Source organism: Triticum aestivum, chromosome 5D (genome assembly GCF_018294505.1).
Source record: "Triticum aestivum cultivar Chinese Spring chromosome 5D, IWGSC CS RefSeq v2.1, whole genome shotgun sequence".
Taxonomy (NCBI): domain Eukaryota; kingdom Viridiplantae; phylum Streptophyta; class Magnoliopsida; order Poales; family Poaceae; genus Triticum; species Triticum aestivum.
In genome coordinates, this window is record NC_057808.1 from 449,867,470 (window position 1) to 449,884,049 (window position 16,580).

General features: G+C 48.0%; 3 protein-coding genes across 5 annotated transcripts; 2 read left to right on the plus strand and 1 right to left on the minus strand.

Moving 5' to 3' along the window:
- Positions 1–590: 590 nt before the first annotated feature.
- Positions 591–5,541, plus strand: LOC123122640 (protein SUPPRESSOR OF FRI 4). 2 transcript variants are annotated; one of them, XR_006460328.1, is made up of 7 exons: positions 591–972; positions 1,147–1,244; positions 2,400–2,520; positions 2,646–3,031; positions 4,061–4,179; positions 4,284–4,498; positions 4,600–5,541. XR_006460328.1 is itself a non-coding variant. In XM_044542928.1 (7 exons), exons 1-7 carry the CDS (start codon positions 782–784, stop codon positions 5,188–5,190), a joined length of 1,038 nt encoding a protein of 345 aa, XP_044398863.1. In that variant the 5' UTR covers positions 592–781; the 3' UTR covers positions 5,191–5,541. The 2 variants fall into 2 exon arrangements, 1 of the variants encoding a protein (XP_044398863.1); XM_044542928.1 differs by having other exon boundaries at positions 592–972; positions 4,284–4,337; positions 5,122–5,541.
- A 127-nt stretch (positions 5,542–5,668) lies between these two features.
- LOC123122639 (extensin) lies at positions 5,669–8,283 on the plus strand. Of its 2 annotated transcripts, XM_044542927.1 has the most exons (3): positions 5,669–6,335; positions 6,672–7,856; positions 7,977–8,283. In XM_044542927.1, the coding sequence occupies exons 1-3, from the start codon at positions 6,245–6,247 to the stop codon at positions 8,006–8,008; spliced, it is 1,308 nt and encodes a 435-aa protein (XP_044398862.1). In that variant the 5' UTR covers positions 5,669–6,244; the 3' UTR covers positions 8,009–8,283. The 2 variants fall into 2 exon arrangements, with proteins under 2 accessions (XP_044398862.1, XP_044398861.1); XM_044542926.1 differs by having other exon boundaries at positions 6,672–8,283.
- A 40-nt stretch (positions 8,284–8,323) lies between these two features.
- LOC123122641 (mitochondrial amidoxime reducing component 2) lies at positions 8,324–11,344 on the minus strand. The gene is made up of 8 exons (XM_044542929.1): positions 10,989–11,344; positions 10,762–10,911; positions 9,974–10,150; positions 9,752–9,840; positions 9,577–9,641; positions 9,356–9,458; positions 8,758–8,868; positions 8,324–8,673 (listed from the first exon to the last, which is right to left on the minus strand). The coding sequence occupies exons 1-8, from the start codon at positions 11,146–11,148 to the stop codon at positions 8,545–8,547; spliced, it is 984 nt and encodes a 327-aa protein (XP_044398864.1). The 5' UTR covers positions 11,149–11,344; the 3' UTR covers positions 8,324–8,544.
- Between the last annotated feature and the right edge of the window lie 5,236 nt (positions 11,345–16,580).

The window sequence follows — 16,580 nt, forward strand, 5'->3', positions numbered from 1 at the left end:
TGTCATGAAGACACATCTTTAGCTGGGTTCCATGAGGATTTCATGCCCGCAATCAGAGCGCTAAGGCTACCTCTCGTCGTGTGAACTCTCGCAATCGCCAGCCACTTTGCCTTCTTGGGTGGATCATCGATCTCTTCTTTTTTAAAGACGAATTCATCCACACCTTTCTCATGAAGACGAAAACGACTTAGAAGTTGGGCTCGTTTCTCCCATCCCTACCATGGTTCCTTCGACATGAAGGGAATTCCCTCGGACGGCGAGCACGTCCAGGGAACCCAAAACGCCTCACCAGCCACCCACCAGCCACCACCGCACCCAGCGTGGAGTTTGATCCATCAGCCGGAACACGGGAGCCCGGAGAGTGCCCAAACGCGGCCCAGCGGCTCCAACGAACGGGCAGGCCCATCCCAAGCCCGCCCGCAGCGTCACGGGCACGACACGAGCGCAGGCAAGGGGCAGACAGCAAAACACCTAAACCCAAGGGTCCGCAAGGGAAAACACGCGCAACACCAAGGCAGCCCGTGGCGGCCCACACGCCAGCCTCCGGACCCAGGCGGCACGCCATATTTACAAACTCCCCCTCCGAGCCCCCGCACCGACCCCGTCATCCCCCCCGCGGCCCAAATCGCACCGAGAACCCGCGTGCTCTCGCCGCCTCCTCCTCCCTCCCCCCGCGGCGTCGCCGAACGAAACCCTAGCTCGGTCGCGCCCGCCCGCGCCGTCGTCTCGCCGGAGAGCGGAGAGGGCGGAGAGGGAGAGGGAGAGGGAGCGGGAGGCGGGGATGGGGAAGAAGAAGAAGCGGGTGGAGAAGGTGTTCTGCTACTACTGCGACCGGGAGTTCGACGACGAGAAGATCCTGGTGCAGCACCAGAAGGCCAAGCACTTCAAGTGCCACGTCTGCCACAAGAAGCTCTCGACCGCCGGCGGCATGGCCATCCACGTCCTCCAGGTCCACAAGGAGTCCGTCACCAAGTGCGTACCCTCTCTCCTCCTCCTCCTGTTAGCCATGGATCCGCGCCGCCGCCTCCTTGCCGGGGCGGCCCAGATTCGGGGTTACCCGACGCTCGATTGGATCCGTGATTGCGTGCGGTAGGCGGGGCTCTGATTGCTCGGTGGTGTCTAATCTGTTTCTTCTTTTGGCCGCAGGGTTCCGAATGCCAAGCCCGAGAGGGATTCCACCGAGATCGAGATCTTCGGCATGCAGGGGATCCCCTCCGACGTGCTCGCCGCCCACTATGGGGAAGGTATCCGCGGCAGCTTGCTTATTTTCTCCACTATGATTTTATGTTTCTCTGCTAAACTTCTTTAGAGGCCAGAGTGCTGTAATCTGGATGGCAGTGTTGCTTCTGTTGACTAGTTTTGCTTATGACGATGGCCAATCACGCTGCAAATTATTGGATTCCTTAATATCGGCTAAACGTCGAACGTACGTGGTTCATGCCTGAGCATAATTATCCATCAGCAAACGGAAGACCCCCGCCCCAAGAGTTCAATTGGGCATGTTATTTCTCTCCAATGCCATGTTGTTTAACCTTTATGAGTAGTTTTCCTTGGCGCTGAAGTTGCCATGTTGTTTCTGTCCAATAGCATGTCGTTTAACCTTTACATACATATAAATTCCTAAGGTATGAATGAACTTGCCTTGTTATTTCTCTCCAACAAGCATGTTGTTCAACCTTTACATTTGAGAAGGCAGAGTGGCGTGCTCCGCTGCGCTCAAATATAGTGGTGTTTGGTGCATGTATAAATGATAGTTTTGTTAGCTTGGACGATGGTGTGCATTTATGTATCGTTGTGGCAGAGCTACATGCTACTTGGCACCGCTCCCTGGCTGTGGTGTAATTAGCAGCGTCCCAGTAGCCCACCACCATTGCGCACATGGAAACAGCAACACACTCACAGCCGGGCCCACAGTTCGGCTAACACACCGACCAAAAAAATCCATGCACCCACATCGCACATCCACGCACAAGTGCGGCAGCCAAGGCAGGGCCCCCACATCCCATCCCATAGGCCCAGACGCAGCCACACAAATTGAAATAGCTACCTTTCTCAGGGAATAACCACACGCAAGACCATCCCAAAGGCCAACCATCCAGCCTCAGCGAAACACTAGACCCCCTCAGCGTTGGCCTGGTTAGTCACGCTGAAACTTGTAGGGGATTCCTTAAGTGCTGAATTTGCCGTGTAATTTCCTGCACAGCATGTTGTTAACCTATGCATTTGATATTCCTTAACTGCTTACCATGTTCTGTCTCTACAATAAGCATGTTTTTTAACCTTTATTACATGTAAGCGCTGAACCTTTTGTTTTTGGCGGGCAGTGTAAGTAAGGGCCTGCCATGTTATTTCCCTCCAATACTATGTCGTCTAACCTTTTACACGTGTTCCACATGCAGAGGAAGATCCTTCATCAAAGGTGGCCAAAGTAGAAGTGCCGACAATAAGACCTCCTATTATGCCTAATTATCCGCTAGGCATGCCTTTTCCTCCTCGGCCTTATGGTGCAGCCCGCCCTATGTATGCTCTCCTTTTATTTTTCTATCTAAATTTTTAGTTCCAGTCTACTTAAAATATGCGTGTCGAATTGTATTGTTGGCACTCTTTTTGGAACAGCTTCTAATTCCTGTCTCATTTTTTCACAGGTATAATCCTGCAATGATGGTCCGACCTCCGATTTGGCCTCTTCAGCAGCCGCAACCTTGGTTTGCTCAACAACCACCGGTTTCAGTTCCCCCAATGATGGCTGGGCAAGCACCACAGCAACCACTATTCCCCATTCAAAACATGCCCAATCCTATGATGACATCAGCACCTGCTAATTTACTTCAGACATCATACGCTATGCCCACCACAGGGGTTCCTTCACCTGTTGCCCCTCAGGCTTCCCAGCCTTTGTTTCCCGTTAACACCAGTGGCAATGGAGCAGCAAATTCGTCATTCAGCTCGTCAATTTCACCTGCAACTATTGCAGCAAATTCTCCAGCATCAGTTGGTACTGCAGGATATGGCTATGTAGCTAATAACCATGGTATGTTGATTTTCCCAGAACTTTTGACGCCTATGTCTAAGCACCTTAGATGTGCTAGGGATGAAAACAGAGCGGAAACAGACGGAATTGGGTGCTACCACATTTGTTTTCATATTTTTTGTGTGGAAGCAGAAATGAAAAATACAGAAACCCCAAAAATGAATTTGGAAACAGATACTACCGGAAACGAACATGGAGTGGACACAGCAACGGAAGCGGGTGTTCACCGGAACTTGAAAAACCTCTTGAACCATTAAGAAAAACAAAAAGCAAACCAACAAACTTAATCAATTGTTAAAATGGCTAAACAATATGATTAGCTTAGTGACTTAGTGTAGTATTGTAGTAGTACTGTAAAATTGAATATAGGGTCTAGTTAAGTATGTGTGTGGTAGTAGAAGCCAGGCCTCACATGGGCCATTTTGTCACTGTCATTTTGCCAGGCCTCACATGGGCCCGTATATAGTAAAAGCGGAAATTCCATAATCACGGAAACGGAAAGTTCCATTTCCGTGTCTGTTCCGTCTAAAACCACTGTTTCATGTTTTTTTTTGTTTCCGCATAAAAAATTCCATTTCTGTTTCCGTTTCCATTTCCGCATTACGAAAAGCGGAAAGTTTCTGCTTCATTTTCATCCCTACATATATAGCGCATCTACCGTTTAGAGTATTTATAGTATATGAAAGGAAATCAGAGAACAATATGGACTAATTAAATCTTCTTATAAACACCTGAGAGGAATTTAGGCAAGATTTTATCTGTTGTTTAAAACAACACATAGTATATGAAAGGAAATCAGAGAACAATATGGACTAATTAAACTTATTATAAACACCTGAGAGGAATTTAGGCAAGATTTCATCTGTTATTTAAAACAATACATGTATATTAGGAGCAACATATAGCTCATTTTATGTGAAGGGGTATTTCTGAGTTGACGTTTTGTATTTCCTTCTGATATTTATTATGTTTGCTCTTGTTGTTTACTCATGGCCTTTGTGAATTCACTTGTGCATGCATCTGTTCCAGGTACAGGAGGGCCAGCAATTGGACAGCCACCTGCACCTGCCACTAATAGTAAAACGTCTGCTACTCAACCAGCTACGAGTGAGGTCTATCTGGTGTGGGATGATGAAGCAATGTCAATGGTATTTATTGCCTTCCCTTTATTCTCATTCTTACAGGTGACCTGGGAATTTGTTTGATCATCAGATACAAGTGTAATGTCTAAAATGTTTGTTGATTTGTGTAGGAGGAAAGAAGGTTGGCGCTGCCCATGTACCAGGTGCATGACGAAACTAGCCAGGTAAGTTCTGGCTTTTTATGTTTCCATTACCAATGATCTCTCAAAAATCATTGGAGTGCGGCACCTGTAGAGCAAGTTATACGAGCTTTGAAAGAGAGAAATACATGTTGAATTTACATGGAAATATGAGATGTATTCCTTCAGTAGTTGGCTTGTTACATACTTCCTCTGTTCGAAAATACTTGGAAGTTCTAGGTTTGTCCTAAGTCAAACATATCAAACATCTGTATGTTAGACCAAAGCCTAATAGGATAAACCTAGAACTTCCAAGTATTTGGAAACGGATGGTGTATGTGAGATGGTTCCCTATTATACTACCCTTTTACATATTCATGACATCTACTTGGTGTTTATTTGTTTGATCATCTATATCCTGCTGATTTCGCGCACATCAGGAGTTCCAAGTAGGTATTTACATTGTTCTTCCTGCTAGTAAGTTTTTTTACAATCTGACAAATCTCATGGTGCTAATGACTTGAGGGTTATCGGCCAAGCCCTGGACAGTACGCAAACGTGTATGTATTAATTTCAGTTTAAGCATTATACTTATATTTTTTTTACGATTCACCACGTGCGGCTGAGCTTCTGCCAGTACTGTAGCATTTATAACTTAATTTTGATCGAGAATGTGGTGAGAGTTTGGTTCCAGGTCAGCTTTCATATGGCCTGTGAGCCATCAACTTTTGTTCATAAAGAGGAAATTCTCATGCTCTGTTATTTGTTCCCAAGTTACGGAGATCAAATCTAATACCACCTTTCTTTGTCTTGAAACTTTTGTGGACAGATGAGCTCGGTTGATGCAGCGTTCGATCGAAGAATATCAGATATTACATTTTCTAGACAATTGACATAAACAAGCTGCGCCTGGTGTTCAGTAAACAGCTTGATGCGATTCACCAACGGGCTCACCCGTGCATCCATGGGAGGGACGCCGTGCAATCGGTGGTCCTGGATCCCCCCTGTTGTTGATCTACTTAGTTAGTGACTGGAGCTACCGCAGTGGAAAGATTGTGTTGGTCTGACTTGGAGATTTTGATTCAACATCGTTTGTCCTGTCTTTTCGTACCGAGAGTGGAAACCTGTTAGACCTAGAAGTCATTTGTTCCGTTGTCGATTGACTGACGATATGAGTATCTTCAGCTCTGTAAACCTGACGATGAGATTAGCAGTGTCTTTTCAGCGGCTGTGCTGCTGTTGAGTACCATATGTTGTTGGCACCGTCATTTTGCCTTCCGCAGCGTGATCATGTATCCATGGCTAGCAAAAGCAAAAGAGGTGTTGCTTGTTTCAGCAAATTTCTCATAGGGAATGCAATTCTTCTCTCCGGTACTACTCGTCTTCTCTCTTTACCTTTCGCAACGATCTGAGATGCCCCCTGTCTGCTGCTTTGCGCCGCTCTTTTGAACTAATCTCGCGCCCTTTTAATTTGCCGCAAATTTGATCTTTCTGAGAATGCTAGTACGTGCAAATTATGCCACCTTGCGTGCATGAACACATTCTACAACATTACACAGATGCTGACTTGTGTGTGGAGTGGGGAAGTATGTTGAGTGGATCCGAAGCAAAAGAGGAGGAAAAAGGTTGAGTCGGCTGGGGGATCCTCCCCGCTTCTCTCTGGGCAGCGGCTAGCAAGCAAAGCATCTGTGCCAAGACTGCCAAAGGAGAAAAGAACCTCAAACCCACCAACGAATCCAATCATTTCCATGCCCTGCCTCTGCCTCTGCCTCAGTGTATACCAAACACTAAAGCTCACTCGTCCCTCACTATTTCACTTCACTGGATTCTGCTAGTAGCTTTGCTGCATTTGCAATGCCTCCTCCTTTAACCTTTAACCTTTTCACAGCCATGCTTCATGGCTATATCAACAGCCCCAGCTCCATTCCCCTCATTGCACAGAAACGCCGGCCATGGGGGAATGCAAGAGCTCCCGACGCCCCTCGCGCCCTCTCCTCCTCTCCGCCATTGTTATTGTGCTCGCCTTCTTTGTCGCGCAATGCGGTATGTATGCCACTGGTTCCTTCCATCCATCTTACACACTTCTTCCCTAGCATGCGTAGAGGACGTACACTCGAGTTCAATTTCTGTGTGTTTGCCACCTTCACCCCTCAACAAAAAATTTGCTTGCACTTGCTGCGAAATGTGTGCGGAGTTTTATGCCAAATTTCGCCGAAATGTATGCCGGTTCTTAGTAACAATGTTGTGTATGTGCAAATTCGGTTCATCTTTAGTAGCAATGCTAACGGGTTGATATTACTGAAATTTTGCTCACGCTTGCTGCGAGATTTGTGCAAATTCAGTCTCACTTATTGATGGTTTTGTTGGGTGCACAAGCAGGAGCGAGGGTGCTGACGGTGGACGAGCTGCTGGACCAGTACTCCGAGTCCGACCACCACTCGGCCTCCCCGCCTCCGGGCTCCCCCGGCTGCGCCCCGGAGCCGGAAGCGTCGCCGCCGCCCGTCATCCCGGCGCCCTCCTTCGCCTACCTGTCGCCCCCGCCGCCCATGCAGTTCTACTCCCCTCCGCCGCCGGAGGTCACGCCCAGCCCGCCTGAGGTCACGCCGAGCCCGCCGGAGGTCGCGCCCAGCCCGCCGGAGATCGCGCCACTGCCGCCGGTCGTCGCGCCTAGCCCGCCTGAGATAGCGCCACTGCCGCCGGTGGTCGCGCCCAGCCCGCCGGAGATCGCGCCAATGCCGCCGGTGGTCGCGCCCAGTCCGCCCGAGATAGCACCACTGCCGCCGGTCGTCGCGCCCAGCCCGCCGGACATCGAGCCGTTCCCGAGCCCTCCGGAGGTGACGCCGCTGCCCCCGATAGTGTACCCGAGTCCACCGGAGGTTGCGCCCAGTCCACCGGAGGTCGCACCGCTCCCGGGGCCACCAGAGGTCACGCCCAGCCCGCCGGAGGTCGCGCCGTTCCCAGGGCCACCAGAGGTCACGCCCAGCCCACCGGACGTGACGCCATTCCCTGGGCCACCGGAGGTCGCGCCCAGCCCGCCGGAAGTCGAGCCGTTCCCGGGCCCACCGGAGGTGACTCCCAGCCCACCCGAGGTCACGCCGTTCCCGGGGCCACCGGAGGTGACTCCCAGCCCGCCGGAGGTCACGCCGTTCCCAAGCCCGCCGGAGGTGACCCCCAGCCCGCCAGACTACGCGCCGTACCCGCCTCCGGAGTCCTCGCCGGGGTCGGGGTCGGGATCGGGGTCCTCCCCGAGCCCGCCGGGGGGCAGCTTCCAGCCGCCGGTGGTGCTCCCGCCGACGACCGGGCCGCCGTCGCCGTCGGCGGGGCACGCCGAGTGGTGCGTGGCGAAGCCGTCGGTGCCGGCGGCGATCGTGCAGCAGGCCATGGACTACGCGTGCGCGTCGGGCGCCGACTGCGAGTCCCTCCAGGCGGACGGCGCCTGCTTCAAGCCGGACACCATGACGTCCCACGCCTCTTACGCCTTCAACAGCTACTGGCAGCGCGCCAAGTCCACCGGCGCCACCTGCGACTTCGGCGGCACCGCCATGCTCATCACCAAGGACCCGAGTAAGCCACATCATCTCACCTCCTTCAACCCCATTGCCATCTTCCATTCTTCTTCGCTCTTCTTGTGATTGACTGATGTTGTAGCCACTAATTTCTTGCTTTCCTCATCTTCCTTTCCAGGCTATGATAACTGCCATTACAGTGTGATGTGAAGAGCAAACAACCTCCCCACAGATGCAACAGATGCCATGAATGGTGTATGATTTTGGAAGCTGGACACCATTTTCTGCTCAAGTTCAGAGGAAGTAGTGCAGATATACATACAGATATATATACATGCATGTAGGCTGTTTTGAATGTGAGCATGTTCATTTTGTGAATGTACCCATCTAACTTTTGCTTCCTTTTGACTCATATTATTTTGTATAATTCTGAATAATGCTATATGTAATGTAATTTTCCATCTTAATGAATTTCATGATGGCGACCTCGATTGTCAGTTGATAAGTCTCTGACGAAGGCTTCGCTAACTGAACATCAGTGACCACTGAGAAGTGTATTATACCGTTCGACAGACTAAAGAACCAGATGGTATGATATTGTTTGACATGGAGGGCATGACGATCATGCTCCTCGAGCTTTTATTGCTAAGTTCAATTTACGTAATGCGTGCACAAAATCAATTGACCGGTAATCTCTTCGACACACACACATAAAACAGATATGGTAGGTGCTACCATGGCCTTGCTCAGGCTGGAACTTCGTCGGAACAAGGGTATGTCTGCAGAACGTAAACCGGGTCGCCGACCTTGACGATCCTCCCTTTGCCCTTTGCTGACACCGACTCCTTGCAGACCAGGTTTTGCCCAAAGTATACCTGCAAAACGAGATAAAAATGCGAGTGGTCAACGGCTTGTTCTACCACTAACAGTACAATGGGTTGAAAGGGACTATTAGTTACCTTCTGTTTATTCTTGTGGCTCGGGCGGATCACTTCACCGGACCGGAATGTCAGCATGGTTTCTGTTGGTTCGCTGCCAGGTATTCCGTTCTCTTGATTAATGGTAGGCACCTGAATCAGCAAACAGAGAAACTAAGCATAGAGTACATACTCCTATATATATAAATATTACCTTGTGAATGTTTAGTGTGCACATCATTCTACTGAATTATGGTGGTGTAAGGTTTATGAAACTGATGAACAAGTTCATAAGTATCAGCTTTATAAGAACTGTCCCCATTATTCACCCGTTGTTACTTGCATGCCCTGTGGTAGTCCTCAATGTCATGAAGAATTACCTCAGGAGGCCCGCACTAAGCCAACTGATATATCAGTTACTCACTTGCACTCAAGTAACTGTAAGTATGTTAAATATGCAGCAAAGGAGGATTTTTCACACCCTGAGACTTTAGCCCGTTGCTTATGTAGCTACGGAAAGGATGGAAAGAAAAGAAGCAAGCAATTTGCTATCTGTCAATATCATGTTTCTTTTCAGAAAATGGCTGCAGAATTAAGTTTCAAGCACACTCAACCACAGCACCAGATCTGGGAATTTTACCTTGCAACGGTCGCATAACTTCACGCCGTCAAATGTTAGCTTGTTTATCTTCATGGTTTTCCACAGATCCTCTGCGTACGGGTGGCATCCGTCCACTAAAATACTGTCAAAGCAAACCATGTCTGTAAGAAGGTAAAATACTAAGCAACCTGCTATCATAATTCATAAATACATAAACCGCCAGCAAAGAGGTTGTTGCAAAAGTACAGTGTGCTTCTTACTTTGGTCTGAAGCGATTGATTGGTACAGGTTCCTTAAGCAGCTCATTCAGTGCATCCAGTGATCCCTGCAAATTATTTGAACTATCAACTTGAGCTTTGTGTTTAGCAGCAGTGAACATAGCCTTCATAGTTCATACACGGGCAAACAGTCTGAGCCGTGAACTACGAACTGTACCTGGGATGCTATCAGGAACGGGAAGCAATCCGTGAAGGTGATCTTGTAGCCTTGAGCATACTCAGGATTAGTCGGCCTGATTTCGGACTCTGTGAAAAGCATGAAAAGGAGACATTCTCCATAAGTACCAGAGACGGTCTCACTGAGAATACATTTACTGAATATTTTTCAACAGGTATCCAAGGTATATTTTGCGATGAAAGAACATCACAAGGCACACACCTTCTTTAAACCGCACGAGCCGACTTGGTTTCCCGAAATAGGCGGAGAACCATTCAGCTGCTTCAGTTCCTTCATCATAGGCAGAACCAGACCACTCCCAGACGGAGACGTCGTCAAGCGTGACGTGTTCCGCAGCAAGAGGGACCTTCAGTGTGTCCATCCCGGGTGCTCTTATAACTGCAATCAGCAGAGGATCAAATAAAATTGATGTTTAGGTGATTTCCTCTGAAACATTAAAAATTAAGAAAGGACATCACACTTCACATCCCAGGTGCTCTTATAAATGCTGTCAGCGTCTCTGAAGCATACAAAAAGGAAGCCGCATCACAAGTCACAATGTATCAAAGAGTATACACAAGTTGGGAACCCTAGTAATCAATTTTGTAAGAATAAAAAACACAATTAATTTTGATCAAATCCACCAGTTTTAGTGTATTGCTTGATCAAACAACAAGCAGTATTCAGCAACACATGGGAGACAGAAGATTTTGCAGGAAACCAAATTAGTCTGAACAAATTGTCTATTAAAACAAAACAGAGAGACAGTGGCTAAACTTTCTGATGATGATCCATTGGAAAATATTTAATTAGGAAGAAAATCAGAGCACATCTTCTTCTGAACCAAAATTACTAGTACAGCTTAATGAACAAACAACTGTTGGTCAAAATAAAATTACTGCAACCCATCTTCTCCTTTGGTTGAACATATCTTACTCCAGTACTAGATCAGTTGGAACAAATCGAATGCCTAATGTAAATGATTAAGAAAGAAAGAAAAACAAGAGTACCCAAGTAGGAGTCGGGGGTGGGCTGCCAGTCCTCGTCGAAGGCCGCCGGCGGCAACTCCGTCTCCACCAGCGCCATCTTGGGCTCCACCCGCTGCGTGAGGGCCCTGCCCTTGGCGTTCACCACCACCCACTGCCGGTCCCACCTGAACCCTGCAGTCAGATCAGAGCTCAGCACGACGAAGGAAAATGATTGGTTTCAGTGAGGCTGGGGGACAGTGGAGTGGTACCGGTGGAGGTGACGGGGGCCTGCGGCACGGAGACGCCCCTGCAGGACTTGATGGGGTAAATGAGGATCGACGCCACCGTCGCCGCCGGCTCCCCCGCCTGCCCGTCCCCCCCGCCGCCGCCGCCGAGGAGGGAGGAGAGGAAGGACGCCGCCTTCTCCATGGACCGGCCGGTCGATCGTGGCGCAGAAGCGCGCGAGAGGGAGGGAGTGAGGAAGACGAGAGTGCAGAGTGGAGGCCGGAGGAGCGACAGCGACAAGCGCAAGCTCGCTGCTTTCGCGGCGTCTTATCTCGCCGCCTGCCTACCCCGGCGCGCCCATTCGGCCGGTTTGGCACGCAGCGTCCGATTTTTATGGAAAGAAACGAGCTGTCGTTTTCCCCGGACGGGCTGAGGCCAGCTGAGCGGATAGCTATTACTTTCCATTTCTTGCCACGGTAGTAATTGCGGGTCAGACGACTCATACATGGTGTCCAAAAAATCATGCCATTATATTTGGCACAAAATAGATATTGTTAATTAAGCCCTAACAAATTTGCTATTCTTCGGGCGTCGGTTAGATTGATGCGAGGCGTTCCGCGCCCATGACGGGACGCGGTGTCACGACCGACGAAGGCGAGCAAGGGGGCTACGGTGCAAGTACGGTGGTGGCCGGCGCCGGAGAAGGAGGGTTTAGGACGGCAGGGTCAACAAATAGACGGACGGGGCGACATGGGAAGACGGTGATGGGGGAGCGGGTGTAGCCGCCGACGCAAGAGGAAGGGAAAGGGAGGCGTTGGGGTGGGGATGTTGGGGTAGGGGACTTGAAAATGGCACATTAGCCCATTTTACACGTTATCGACTCGGAAGAGAAAGGGGACTGCTTAGTACCCTCTTCATTGTACTAAAGTTAGTACAAAGTTTAGACACTTATTTTAAAATGAAGGGAGTACTTATTTACTTGGTCACTTGCAAGATCCGCCACGGATATGTGTCATCCACATAGAGCTCTACTCTATGCCGCGCTAATCTTCCTCTAGTTAGGAGTACTCGATACGGTTAACTTGTTAGTGTGATGTGAGGTGTCACGTGGGCCAAATGTACATGTTAAGTATGTAAGCCATCATTGGCATTTTTTATTTGCCTTGTGTGGATACGATCTTTTATAAGAAGATACACGCATGTTAAGTATGTAAGTCATGATTGACATATTTTATTTGCCATGTGTTGATACGATCTTTTATGAGAAGATATATGCATGTTAAGTATGTAAGTCATGATTGGCATTCTTTATTTGCCTTGTGGGGATACGATCTTTTATGAGAAGATACACGCATGTTAAGTATGTAAGTCATGATTGGCATTTTTTATTTGCCTTGTGTGGATACGATCTTTTTTTTTGCGGTTGGATACGATCTTTTATGAGAAGATATATGCATGTTAAGTATGTAAGTTGTGATTGGCATTTTTTATTTGCCTTGTGTGGATACGATCTTTTATGAGAAGATACATGTATATGTGATCTTCTCTTACAAGATGTTATTTGATTGTATATGTGATCTTCTATGCAGTTGGCTACTATGTAGCTAGCTGCTATTATTTTCATGTGCCCTCCACAACACATTAGTGACCGGCAGAAAATACATCAGCGATGACTATGACTAGTCATCAGTGACCGGTCAAATGGGAATGACACTGATAATGAATAACCAACTTTCTGCGTAAGCCAAACAAGACGATGCGTCAAGATATTTTATATCGCGTCCCACACGATTCTTTCTACTAAACTGTTTGTGGTATACCTGATTTTTCATTATGTTTTGAAAAGGCAAAATGGTGTTACGGAGGGAAAGGATGGTGTTTGAATTGCTAGAACATTTACGTGCAGTGAACATGCATCTAGTACATGAGTGTCGTGTTTAAATTTGGAATTACTCCAGGTTCGTTAGGCATTTTTATGCATTAATTGAGTTTCTGGGCATATAATGTGTATAATTCAAATTTGAACTACAAGCACATGCTCCAATGCACCAAAGTTTGCTGAAAAATCACACGTGTGTCTTTGGGTGAATTTATAGGTCCCATGCAAGAAATGAGAATAAAATTCAAACATCTGGGTGTCGTGGCTCGGCCGGAATGATTGAGAAACTTGGTTTTTTAATTCCTGTAAATCCAAAACACGGCTGCAAATCATGAAATTTGGCATGGTGTCATGACATGGCACCAATATGCTGCAGTAAATTTTTTGGCCGAATTGGGACAAGCTTTGGTGTAAGCTTCTTGCAAACTGGAGCTTCCCTCAAGAGGGCTCCTGGTTCCGAGAGGGAACGTGTCACCTTCGTGTGCGAAACGAGATACGTACACTGCCTTCTCCTGCCTTAATTTTTTTACACATGCAGATTAGGCCAAATAGAAGTATCGTGCTAAATTTTGGAATTATTCCGTGTTTGTTTGGCCTTTTTATACATTAATTGAGTTTCTGGGCATTTAATGTGCATAATTCAAATTTGAACTACAACCACGTGCTCCAGTGCACCAAAGTTGTTTCAAAAATCACATCTGTGTCATTGGGTGAATTTCTAGGTCTCATGTAAGAGATGAGAGTGAAATTCAAACATCTGGGCGTCGTGGCTCGACCGAAAAATTGAGAAATTTGGTTTTTAATTCCTGTAATTCCAAAACATGCCTGAAAATCATGAAACTTGACACACCAACATGCTGCGGTAATTTTTTGGCCAAATTGGGACAAGCTTTGGTGTAGGCTTCTTGCAAACCGGAGCTTTCCTCAAGAATGCTCCTGGTTCCAAGAGGGAACGTGTCACCTCCGTGTGTGAAACGACATATGTACATTGCCTTCTCCCGCCTTAATTTTTTTACACAGGCAGAGTATCATGCTAAATTTTGGAATTATTCCGTGTTCGTTTGTCCTTTTTTATACATTAATTGAGTTTTTGCGCATTTAATGTGCATAATTCAAATTTGAACGACAAGCACAGGCTCCAGTGCACCAAAGTTGTTTGAAAAATTACATGTGTGCCCTTGGGTGAATTTATAGGTGCCATGCAAAAGATGTGAGTGAAATTTAAACATCTGGGCGTCGTGGCTCAGCCGGAAAGATTGAGAAACTTGGTTTTTTTAATTCCTGTAATTCCAAAACACGCCTGAAAATCATAAAACTTGGCATGGTCTCATGACATGGCACCAACATGATGCGGTAAATTTTTTGGCCGAATTGGGACAAGCTTTGGTGTAGGCTTCTTACAAACCGGAGCTTTCCTCAAGAAGGCTCGTGGTTCCGAGAGGGAACATGTCACCTCCGTGTGCGAAACTACATACGTACACTGCCTTGTCCCGCCTTAATTTTTTACACAGCCAGATTAGACAAAATAAAAGTACCATGCTAAATTTTGGAACTATTCCGGGTTTGTTTGGCCATTTTTATACATTAATTGAGTTTCTGGGCATTTAATGTGCATAATTCAAATTTGAACGACAAGCACAGGCTCCAGTGCACCAAAGTTGTTTAAAAAATCACATGTGTGTCATTGGGTGAATTTCTAGGTCCAATGCAAGAGATGAGAGTGAAATTTAAACGTCTGTGCGTCGTGGCTCGGCCGGAAAGATTGAGAAACTTGGTTTTTTAATTCCTGTAATTCCAAAAACGCCTGAAAATCGTGGAACTTGGCATAGTCTCATGACATGGCACCAACATGCTGTGGTAATTTTTCTATCCGATTTGCGAAGGCCCACACATTAACAATCAACAAAGTCATTTTGGAACAAGTGCTGTCACGTTACAAATCGGAAACACAAGTATTATTGAAACCGTGGGCGTTAGATTTAGCAATTACGTGCGGCCACACGTCCCTTTTTTTATTGGCTAGGAGGTGCCGTGTGGGGTAGCTATTTGAGTACGGGAGGCGTGCGATCAGACCCCTGCGCGTGCTCATTAGGAGGAGAGCCCTTTGACCGCTTCCCGCCGCGCACCTCCCTCCCAACATCTCCATTAATGGCGCCCGAGCACCTGTTCTACGGTGTGGCTATATGTCTCACTGGACTGAGATTTAAGAGAGAAAAATGAAAATCTGAAAAGAAAGTTTTGCACGGATCTTGATGTAAGATCCGACGGACCTATATAGCATCGACTGTGACTTATAGCAAGCATGATGAATATAAGGACGATGACAGTGGATAATAATTGTCTTACATATTTAGAAACATAATTAAAAAAAGCCACATGCGGCAACGCTCGAAACACACAAGGGCAAAAGAAGAAGGAAGACAACGATCTGGCTCGCTGATCTCTACTTTCTTGATGCGTTGCTGCAGGCCGCGGGAACTAGTCTCCGCGGCGAGCGGCGACGAGCTCTTTCTTGTCCTCAAGATGCTGCTTGAGAGCATCCACGGATTCCTCCACCAACCTTCTACGCTCGATCCGTAGCATGGCATTCTCGTCCATAAGTTTCTCGACGATGACGCCGGTCCTCTTCAACAAGGCAGTGGTCTGCTCTTGCTGCTCCGCACTTCCGACGATCTTCTCCCTCAGCAGCTCGCGCTCGGCCCGGAGCTTCGCATTGCTCTCATTTAGTTGCCGGATGACGTCGGTAGACTGTTCAAACGAGGCTTTCAGGTCATCCTGCAACCTCTCCTACCTGGAGATCTGATCCATCTGCCTAAGGACGAGGGCACGCATGCGCTTGTAAGAGTCCTCGCCTGCCCGCGAGGCATTTTCCCAGGCCGCCGCGGCGCGGGAGGACATCTCTCTGCATTCGCGGTGCGGCGGGACATCTCTTCTGCTTCCGCGGCGCGGCCGGACTAGTCTGCTGCATCGACGGCGCGGCGGGTCCTCCGTGCTGCTTCGGCGGCGCGGCGGGACCTCTCTGCTACTACGGCCGTGTGGCAGGACATGTTGGCTGCTTTCGCGGCGAGGCGGGACATCTCTCGTGCTCCCGCTTCCAGGCTCGCCTCTCCGTGGTGGCAATCTCTCGACCCAGAACTCACGCTGGCCATGGCGGACGCAAGGGAACGATGATGAATGACTTGTTTGTTTTTGACTTTTTGTGGATGAGGAGTTGAGGAGGAATGTGCAGTCATCTTGGAGTAGTAGTATTTATAACCGCGTAGTAATACACTCCTAAGTGGGAAACCGTTTAGGTTTTGATCGGTGTGAACAAGTCTGCAATTTGGAATGTGACGGGACGACGCGGCCTCCCCGTTCTTCTAAAAAAATTGTGACAGGACACATGCTCAAACTTTACTGACGGTTATAAGTGTGGCACTATTCCCGAAAGGCGTAACGTGGGCACGTACACCCTCTTGGCCGCGTACGTGGCATTTGCATCATAGAGTGCACCGCAATAGGCAATGTCAGCACACGTCTTGTTCCAACAACCGTGGGAGCTCGTTATTACCATCGCGCATGCTTCTTTTAATTAGAATGGGTGTGCCCGTCTAGTGCACACACGTTAATCTATCTAACTGTTTCAGTTTGTTGTGGCTAATTGCAAACAGTTCATCCATGTGAAGTGTATGCCATCAATGGCAGACACTTTGATCTGGCTTACCCATTTCTGTTCTATTGCCTAATCGCAAACAGTTAATCCTTCTGAAGCGTATGC

What these genes read in the sequence shown, in the direction of transcription:
- LOC123122640 (XM_044542928.1), top strand. Translation starts at nt 782, where the DNA reads ATGGGGAAGAAGAAGAAGCGGGTGGAGAAGGTGTTCTGCTACTACTGC. An exon ending in CACAAGGAGTCCGTCACCAA is followed by an intron (nt 973 to 1,146) that starts GTGCGTACCCTC and finishes TTTTGGCCGCAG; the next exon opens with GGTTCCGAATGCCAAGCCCG. An exon ending in CGCCGCCCACTATGGGGAAG is followed by an intron (nt 1,245 to 2,399) that starts GTATCCGCGGCA and finishes TTCCACATGCAG; the next exon opens with AGGAAGATCCTTCATCAAAG.
- LOC123122639 (XM_044542926.1), top strand. Translation starts at nt 6,245, where the DNA reads ATGGGGGAATGCAAGAGCTCCCGACGCCCCTCGCGCCCTCTCCTCCTC. An exon ending in CTTCTTTGTCGCGCAATGCG is followed by an intron (nt 6,336 to 6,671) that starts GTATGTATGCCA and finishes GTGCACAAGCAG; the next exon opens with GAGCGAGGGTGCTGACGGTG.
- LOC123122641 (XM_044542929.1), bottom strand. Translation starts at nt 11,148, where the DNA reads ATGGAGAAGGCGGCGTCCTTCCTCTCCTCCCTCCTCGGCGGCGGCGGC. An exon ending in GCTCGTGCGGTTTAAAGAAG is followed by an intron (nt 9,841 to 9,973) that starts GTGTGTGCCTTG and finishes TGCTTTTCACAG; the next exon opens with AGTCCGAAATCAGGCCGACT. An exon ending in ATCAATCGCTTCAGACCAAA is followed by an intron (nt 9,459 to 9,576) that starts GTAAGAAGCACA and finishes TTGCTTTGACAG; the next exon opens with TATTTTAGTGGACGGATGCC.